The sequence below is a fragment of the Osmerus mordax genome, chromosome 13, assembly GCF_038355195.1.
Source record: "Osmerus mordax isolate fOsmMor3 chromosome 13, fOsmMor3.pri, whole genome shotgun sequence".
NCBI lineage: Eukaryota > Metazoa > Chordata > Actinopteri > Osmeriformes > Osmeridae > Osmerus > Osmerus mordax.
This window is the reverse complement of record NC_090062.1, coordinates 15,478,319-15,487,685: the sequence shown is the minus strand read 5'-3', so window position 1 is coordinate 15,487,685 and position 9,367 is coordinate 15,478,319. Positions and strand designations below refer to the sequence as shown.

Here is a 9,367-nt window from a genome sequence, read left to right as displayed (position 1 = left end):
TGATAGGGCTGTGTCTCAATCAGAGGAAGAGAGCTAATGGGAAGGAAGGCAGGTTGTGTGGTAGGGCTGTGTCTCAATCAGAGGAAGAGAGCTTATGGGAAGGAAGGGAGGTTGTGTGGTAGGGCTGTGTCTCAATCAGAGGAAGAGCGCTTATGGGAAGGGAGGTTGGGTGATAGGGCTGTGTCTCAATCAGAGGAAGAGAGCTAATGGGAAGGAAGGGAGGTTGGGTGGTAGGGCTGTGTCTCAATCAGAGGAAGAGCGCTTATGGGAAGGAAGGGAGGTTGTGTGGTAGGGCTGTGTCTCAATCAGAGGAAGAGCGCTTATGGGAAGGAAGGGAGGTTGTGTGGTAGGGCTGTGTCTCAATCAGAGGAAGAGAGCTAATGGGAAGGGAGGTTGTGTGGTAGGGCTGTGTCTCAATCAGAGGAAGAGAGCTAATGGGAAGGGAGGTTGTGTGGTAGGGCTGTGTCTCAATCAGAGGAAGAGCGCTTATGGGAAGGGAGGTTGTGTGGTAGGGCTGTGTCTCAATCAGAGGAAGAGAGCTTATGGGAAGGAAGGCAGGTTGTGTGGTAGGGCTGTGTCTCAATCAGAGGAAGAGCGCTTATGGGAAGGGAGGTTGTGTGGTAGGGCTGTGTCTCAATCAGAGGAAGAGCGCTTATGGGAAGGAAGGGAGGTTGTGTGGTAGGGCTGTGTCTCAATCAAAGGGGAGGTGACGAGTAGGGCTGTGTCTCGTTTGGACGAGAGGAGGGGATGTGGACGAGGGCATGCTAGAAAGAGACACACCCCCAGGTTTCCTACATCTTCTCACCGTGGAAACGGTTGCAGTGGTGGAATCAGCGGACATGTTGCCACGGCAACTTGATCCCACTCACTCCCAAGTATTGATTGAGCGCTTGGTCGTAAGTGGCTGTGCAGATGACTGACTGACTGGGAGACGTGTCCACTGCTGTCCCTCACAAAACAAAAGATATTTAATTAGAGACAAGTCAATCATCCTTTCCCCCAATAAATTAGTTTAATCATTTTTAGTTTCCTTGGGAACCATTTTCTATGTGTCTTTTCTATCCACCCGTTATTCTACTCATTTGCGAGGCTGGTTGTGTGATGGGGCTGTGGACCAACAAGGTCGGTGGATGATGACCAGAGACTTGCACAGGGCAGGGAGACAGGATTCAACAGACTGACTGGTGTTCTCCTGGATCAATGAAATCTCATCATGACACAACATCACTCTCGCTGACGCAGAATACTTCTGATGAGCTGGAGCTTCTGTTACTATCCCTGTCTTTTACTGCCTGACTCTCTGACTCACTCTTCCTCTCTCTCCCCCTCCCTCTCTCTCCCTGTCTCCCTCCCTCTCTCTCTCTCTCTCTCTCTCTCTCTCCCTGTCTCCCTCCCTCTCTCTCTCCAGGCTTCATTGTGGGATGGGTGGTGAGTGGGCGAGTTGGTAAAACATCATTATGGGAGTGTGCTGCACTGTGTGTATGTGTGTGAGTGTGGGGATGGCACTGTGGGCCACCACCACTGAGACTTTCTGTTGCCATAGTAACGCAGGCTGCCGGGATTGCTTGTCAGAGTGTATGCAGCCAATAGGGTTAGCCCTTTAACACCTGCGCTGTGTTCTGCCTAGGAGTGTCCCTTCTTTCACCTGGAGGCGCCAGTGTCTCTCTCACACACACACACACACACACACAGACACACACACACACACACACTCATGGATTACCTGGAAACGAGATGCTCCTGGAAGCGTAACTATCAGACAGGAAGTAAAGCTGAACAAGCTGAATACATACATTCACACATTCAACATTCAATAAAGAATGGTTTACCTTTAGTAACTTTTTATTGGGGTTTTAGATTCTCACAATGAATTACTTTATCCCCAAGGCACTTCAACATGTTCTTGGTTGAAAATGTGTATCTTTTAAAGTAGATAATGATACTGAGCATTGACAAACTGCTACAAAAAAATACAAGTAATAAAAATCAGTGCTCTACAGTATAAGCTTGTCAGTCCCCTGGCAGATCTACCCAGTGTGGTGCATCATTCTGATATAAACAGCTGCCTCCCCAACAGTGGAGTGACTGAACCATCACCCCTGCCATACAGGAGGAAGTCAGGACATCTAGGATGTGGACCTGTGTCTGACCTCCTCTCACAGACAGCTGTCGGGTCAAGATTAGCTGACCAGCACGTTAAAAGCGAGAAGCCAGCGCTGTGAAAACAAGAACATTATACAGGATGCATTGAACACAGCTCAGTTCAGCTACTGAGACATGTCCAGGACAGTCCCATTCTGAATTCATAGACATGAGGACATTATTAGAGATTATGTAGTGTAGAAGAAAAACAGATACGGTCATTCATCAATTCATCGTGCAGCTTCCCTTGGAACACTCGAAAGAAAAAAATACTTCGGATTCAAGTTGTCAGGTTAGTGGGCCGACAGCAGGCGACTGATGGCGCCACTTTAACAGACCTCAGGGACACTGCCTACATGTTCGTATCTGATTCATTATGAAGCTATCAACAGTCAAGCTATCAAGCGTCAACCTGCACAATTGAAGAACAGATCACTGATCATAATTATTGATTATAAACAGGTAAACAGGTCAATGTGTGAGAGGGTGAGTGTGTGTGTGTGTGTGTGTGACAGTGTGTGTGTGTGTGACAGTGTGTGTGACATTGTGTGTGTGTGTGAGGGAGAGGGTGTGTGTGTGACAGTGTGTGTGACAGTGTGTGTGTGTGACAGTGTGTGTGTGACAGTGTGTGTGTGACAGTGTGAGTGTGTGTGTGACAGTGAGTGTGTGTGAGTGTGTGACAGTGAGTGAGTGTGTGACAGTGTGTGTGTGTGTGTGTGTGACAGTGTGTGTGTGTGTGACAAAGTGAGTGTGTGACAGTGTGTGTGTGTGTGTGTGTGTTTGTGTGTGACAGTGAGTGTGTGTGACAGTGTGTGTGTGTGTGACAAAGTGAGTGTGTGACAGTGTGTGTGTGTGTGTGTTTGTGTGTGACAGTGAGTGTGTGTGACAGTGTGTGTGTGTGTGACAGTGAGTGAGTGTGTGACAGTGTGTGTGACAGTGTGTGTGTGTGTGACAGAGTGAGTGTGTGACAGTGTGTGTGTGTGTGTGTTTGTGTGTGACAGTGAGTGTGTGTGACAGTGTGTGTGTGGTCTCCTCAGGTATCCCACTCTGCAGACTCTCCTCCTCCCTCTCTGTCTCCGTCTTCATCCTCCTCCGAGTCTGCCGACACCCTCTTCATCCTCAGCATGGCCGCCTTGATGCTCTTCTCCAGCTCCGAGTCTCTGCTCTCAGGCGGGGGCACGCACACCTAACGGACCAACACAACATACACGGCTTTCACATAGGCACAATCAGGCATGCGGTGAATGGAATCAGGCGATTGGCTGGGCCCCACCTTCTTCAGGGTGACCCCCTGCCTGATGGCACACATGATGCTGGTCATGGCGTCCGGGGCAGAGGGGGCCTCGCCGGGGGCAAGAGGAGCTGGGGGTTGGACCCGGCGTAGCCGAACTTGCCCTCTCTGTAACGAGGCCAGCACCTCGTCCATAGACCCTGGGGAGAGAGGGAGGGGGAGAGAGAGTAAGAGGACTTAGGACCAGTCAGAATATCTGACAAGCTGCCTTCCTGTGAAAATGCTCTCTATACTGAGCTGCTATGAACACCATGACATCCACACAAACATGTGCCAGGATGAGCCCAGTCAGAGACCATGACAGGAATGTTAGACCTGCTCACCTGTGTTTTGTTTGAGAGTGTTCTTGGCGGGGAAGGGAGCCGCCTCTTTCTCGCTCAGGGGCTTGGGTGTGTCCCCTGCCTGGGAGTGGGAGGGTGTGAGGGCAGGGAGGGGTGGAGGAGGAGGGGGCAAGGGCGGGGGAGGAGGAGGAGGAGGGGGCGGGGGTGGGGGGGAGGTCTGGGAGGGTGGAAGGGCAGGAGGTGGAGGGGCGTAGATGATCACCGGGATGTCCCTGGGTTTGGCTGCGCTCAGTTTTTTCTTGGGGGGTTTCCTGGGGGCGGGGGCAGGGGCGGGGGATCCAGCCGAGGGGGCGGGGCTAAGGTTAATGATTGACAGTGGCTGGGAGGAATCAGAACACGGTGATTCACGTGCAGCCATTTTGGATCGAGGAGTCTTCACCACATACTGTCCCGGACGCTTCTGGAAAAGACAGGAGGAGAATGCTTTAGGAGTGTGGTACATCTAGAGTGCCCTATAGGAGAGGCAGGGGACAGCAGTAGGCTCTCCTGCATGGATACAGGCTCAAACATGTGAGACAGATTCAGTCCCAGGGAAGAGAGTTAGAGCTGCTCAGGGTTTATTACAGGAGAGGTGCAGCAGGGAGACAACAAGACAGAGAGAGAGACAGAGAGAGAGAGACAGAGAGAGAGAGACATAGGGAGAGACAGAGAGAGAGACATAGAGAGAGACAGACAGAGAGAGAGACAGAGAGAGAGAGACAGAGAAAGACATAGGGAGAGACTAACCTCTCTAAAGGAGCGTAATCTGCTCAGCGTCTTCTCTCTCTCCTCGTCCACCCACTCCTTTCTCCTCTGGTCTTCTTCTTTTCTCTTCTCTCGTTTCTGCGGGTGAATAGAGAGGGATGAAAAGAGAGAGAGAGAGGGGGGACAGAGAGAGAGGGATGAAAAGAGAGAGAGAGGGATGAAAGAGAGAGAGAGAGAGAGAGAGAGAGAGAGAGAGAGAGAGAGAGAGAGAGAGAGAGAGAGAGAGAGAGAGAGAGAGAGAGAGAGATGGTTGGGTGGGTGGGTGGGTGGTTCCATTGGTTGTTTGACCACCCACCGTGGGTCCCCCCCGTTGTCATGGTTACTCACCAGGTGGACTCCGTGGTGTTGGATGAAGGAGGTGCCGCTCTCCTGGGAGGCTCTATGCTTCTGCTCGTTGGCCTCCACACATTGATCCTACAGCAGGGACACACACACGTTCACGCTAAACACACGCACGCACGCACGCGTGTGTCACACCCACACACACACGCGTGGTTTACCCTCTTGTTGCGGAGATAGGCCCTGCGGGCGCCGATGCTTCCTCTCTTGGACTCCAGGGCCTGGAGACGACGTCTCAGGTGACTGACAGGTGGGGCGGGGTCAGGGGAGACACCTGTCTGAACCAGGCTCTGGAGCTCCTCTGGGTCCTCACACACATCGTAGTACACCACCTCCTCCTTCAGCTCTGAAACACACACACAGTATTTTTGTTATATATATATATATATATATATATTTTGGGGCATTTCATGCTTTTTTTTATAGTGACAGTTTGGGAGGGCAGGGGAGAAAGAGAGGGAATGTCATGCAGTAAAGGGCCCTGGTTGGAATCGAACCGTCACTCTAGGGATCCACCGGGATGCCCCCTCCTTCATGTTGATTAAAGCTTTCCTTCTCAATGCCCCACGTTTGTACTTAAGCTCGAAGCACAGTACCCACAGCAGTGTGCACTCCGGAAAGTTCTCAGTCACGGCATTATGAGAAGAAATCTCCACACAGACGGAACCTCTCTTTCACACAAATCTGTCGTCCCCTCTCTCTCTTCTTCTCCTGGGGGGGGGAGGAGGAGGGGGGAGGGAGGGGGAGGGGACAAGTGCTGAAGTACCACTTTCTGCTTCCCTCTCTGCTTTTAAAAATAAATCTGATGCCCAGAGTGCTCAGAGCCTAGCCAAAACACACACACACACACAAAGCTTGGAAGTTGGAAGCAAACAGCCTATTCCCCACGAGCAGCAATTAGTGGGCATTTACATGCATAAAATATTACCCCAAAGTAAATATGCTTTTGCGAGATTATTTAAAACTTGTGTGTCGAGGCAGACACACCACTCTGTGTTGTAAGGAGAGGCTGTTCTGTTGTATCAGAGGACGATCAGAGATGCCAGGCGTGTGGCATCTCTGACAGGTCACAGTGACCCCAGGGCCCATGTGTGACCCCGCGGCTGGGAGCGACAGACGACAGCGTACCTTTCATCTGCCGGCGCACGGTGCCTATCTGGGCCACCAGGAGAAGCTCCTCGTTCCTCAGGACGTTGAACTTGGTGTCGTACAGCTCCAGCTGGGCCTCGTAGTACTGCAACTCCAGCTGGTCCACAGCTTCCTGCTGGCCAGGTCCACATCCCTCCTGAGAGAGAGACCTCATCTAGGGTAGAACACACAGCGGCTTCAGTGCGACAACGACCAGGGTTGGGCTGCACGCTTGCACGCACGCCGCGGGGGGAGCTATCGAGAGGCACTTCCTGTTGGCTCCGTGACGCATCTACAAATCCCTGAGATCTGCGTAGGTGTAGCTCACTTATCTCTCAACACAGACACACACACACAGACACAGACACATGCACAGTTGGCTCTAATGGGGCTGGATACACAGTAGACTAAAGTATAACAACACAGACACACACACACACAGTTGGCTCTAATGGGGCTGGATACACAGTAGACTACAGCATAACTGACCTTGTAATTGTGTTCTAGCTGTATCAAATGGATTAAAGAATAATGTAGCTGCTACAACAGCCATCTTGGGTGAACTACAATGTATTCTTTGTCTATATCTTAACTGTCACAGTCACTAGACTACTCTTAGTATAGTAATGTAAGCTGTTGGAGGTTTATGTGGGGACTTTCAGGTCTATAAATAGATCAATGTCCGCTAACAGGACGCTGTGGGCAGATAGATGAACCCGAGCAGAAACCTGGCAACCCTGGTGCTGACCCAGCGTAAACCTGGCAACGCACACAAACACAAACACAGACCTGCCCTCTGATGCTGGCCTTCCTGCGGTTCAGGCACATCTCCTGGGCCCTCATTTGCTGCAGAGTCTCTTTGGCCAGGAGGAAGCGCAGCTTCTCCATCCTGGGAGCAGCGGACGCCCATGCGGCAGGGCCGAAGCGACACTCATCCCCCTCCATCTGCTTCAGCATGCCTAAGGGCCGTGCACACACACACACAATCAATCATCAGGTTTTTTTAACCCTGGTTATTGTTTGAGGACCCAGACCAGCACAACTCTCTGGTGTGCAGGTGTTCCCTGAGTAGTGCGGCCGATATTGGTTTGGAGTGCTCCTCGACAAAGAGGAGTGTGCTACGCCAAAATGCACTCACACACTCAGTGGCTCCCTCTCTCGCACGCACACACACACACACACACACACACACACACACACACACACACAACTGTACCGGCCAGAGCCTTTGATGTCTTTTTGAAGTAGCTGACAGTGATGTCCTGTATGGAAGACACCGCATCCTCTGCTCTCCTCCTCCACTCCTCCGCCTCTTTCTCCAGAGCTTGGATTCTCTTGGGGCCCAGCTCCTCATACTCCAGAGACTTCTGCAAAGGTTCCCCACAGACAAACAAGTCAACAACAACAAGTAGGCTGTGTGTGTGGGTGAAGTGAACCTTGTATTAGGTTGGTAGAGGTGCAGATCTAAGGGCATATACGTGAAGCCCTATGTGACATTGGTTTTTTAAAAGGGCTATACAAATAAAACTTACCAGGATCTCCATCTTGTACAGGCAAGCCAGCTCCCGCATGTCTCTGAAGGGCTGCAGCAGGTACTGGAAGAAGTGTGTCGCCACGGTGACTAGGTCCTGGTAAGCCTGGTCCTCCTGGTCATAGATGTGCAGCAGCAGAACCATCCTGTCAGCAGTGCTGTGGCTCTGATGCATCTGCAGGAGACCGGCTCACACTTAGCACCGAATGAAGGTGAGATCTAGGTGACTCTAGATCTAGGTGCCAGTGATAAGCGTTGGTTGATCGGTAACAAGGCCCCTATAAGATGCTTGTTAACATTAAAATGTGTTAATAAGACTCAAAACTTATAAAGGCCTCATTAATTAACGCTTACACGATTACTGTCTGTGTAAATGGACACAATAGGGATGGCATTTAGATGACTCAGTTTCACATTCTAGAAGCTTCAACAGAACAGGAATAGCAGGATTAGCAGAAGGCCTTGAAGAACTTCGCAAAGTGAACAATCTCAGTCTGACTCTCTTCACTTGGGGTCTCTTTCTCTCACTCACACCCCTCACCTCAGCTCTCACCTCATCTCCTTCAGCAGACAGTAATTCCTTGTTTCCCCTTCCCCCATCTCTTTCACCCCCTCATCTTCCTCAACCTCTCGTCTCTCCGTCTCCCATCTTTCGCTGTCTCTACCAAAGTTAACTGACCAGCATCTTGCGCTCACCGTTCGCAGGAGATCTTTGGCTCTGGTCACCTCTTCCTGCATCGTTTTCTTCTTGAATTCCTGAAGGTTTTCAAAGTACTCCTCAACATCTCGCTCATCTTGGGAGAAAAGTGAGTCAAGGACAATCTTTCGCCCACATATATCAATCGCATGGCTGAAGTATTTCTCAAGTTGGCGACAAGGTGTATCAAGGTCCCTTTCGTCCTCGGGACTGGATACACGGTTCAGAAATAAGTCCCAAATGTTACCATCATCAAAGTCTGACAAGTCTGGAAAAATTGTTGCCAGAACATCACTGACACCTGTAAACTGACGATGAACGTTTTTTAAATCGTTGACAGAGAACAATCCAGCCCAGCTCGTTTGGTTGTCGCTAACTGCGATCTCATCTTTCCGTTTCTGTCGCTGAAGAGTTCTGTTGTGACAGGTGACAGCAAATTTAGACTCGATAGCATTCCATTCTACTATAAATCCAAGCTTAAATATTTCGTTTTCTTCAAATATATTACTTTTTATAGCCACCCAACCATCTAAACTGTCTAAACGCTCGCAGTCCACGTTATTCATCTTTAGAAAACATGTACAGCTTGTGTTTCGCTGCTCTGTTTACACCATCCGCCATTTGTATGACGTAGGGCGCTCTCCTCTACCTTCAACTTTGACCTTTTCCTCATGACTATCGGGGAATTCCACCTCGCGTCTACGACACACCCCTTAATAATAATATGTTTATGGGCACCACAGTCGAAGCAGTTTATAGTTAGGTTGATACAAATTTAACCTTGCAACAGAAGGCTGAAAAGAGTAGTACGTCTGTTTTTCGCAAAATACATTCCGAATATTAGGCCTACAGGCTACTTTAATTAAATCATGACAATGCGACGTGTATGGAAGCAAATCAGTGACATAATGTTTTGAATTTTAAAAGGAATTGAATACTCATTCAAATTTAAACACCACCAAATGTGTTGGTTTTGAATTCACCTCTTTAAAATTCCAATATTAATTTAAATGAAAAAAAAAAATCTGATCCAAAAATTCAAGATTCGAAATTCATGTTGCTCAAATTCGAACATTAAAGTTCAGATCCGAAAAATGTTATTCAAAAAAATTCAAGCTTCAGAAATTCCAATAGAATAAAATTCAGGCTGCTCA

At 49.5% G+C, this 9,367-nt stretch overlaps 1 protein-coding gene across 1 annotated transcript; it reads right to left on the bottom strand.

Moving 5' to 3' along the window:
* Positions 1-2,764: 2,764 nt before the first annotated feature.
* Positions 2,765-8,819, bottom strand: LOC136955832 (WASP homolog-associated protein with actin, membranes and microtubules). The gene is made up of 11 exons (XM_067249579.1): positions 8,213-8,819; positions 7,518-7,691; positions 7,202-7,352; positions 6,775-6,944; positions 5,986-6,160; positions 5,019-5,203; positions 4,846-4,932; positions 4,501-4,596; positions 3,757-4,174; positions 3,416-3,573; positions 2,765-3,328 (listed from the first exon to the last, which is right to left on the bottom strand). The coding sequence occupies exons 1-11, from the start codon at positions 8,777-8,779 to the stop codon at positions 3,176-3,178; spliced, it is 2,334 nt and encodes a 777-aa protein (XP_067105680.1). The 5' UTR covers positions 8,780-8,819; the 3' UTR covers positions 2,765-3,175.
* Between the last annotated feature and the right edge of the window lie 548 nt (positions 8,820-9,367).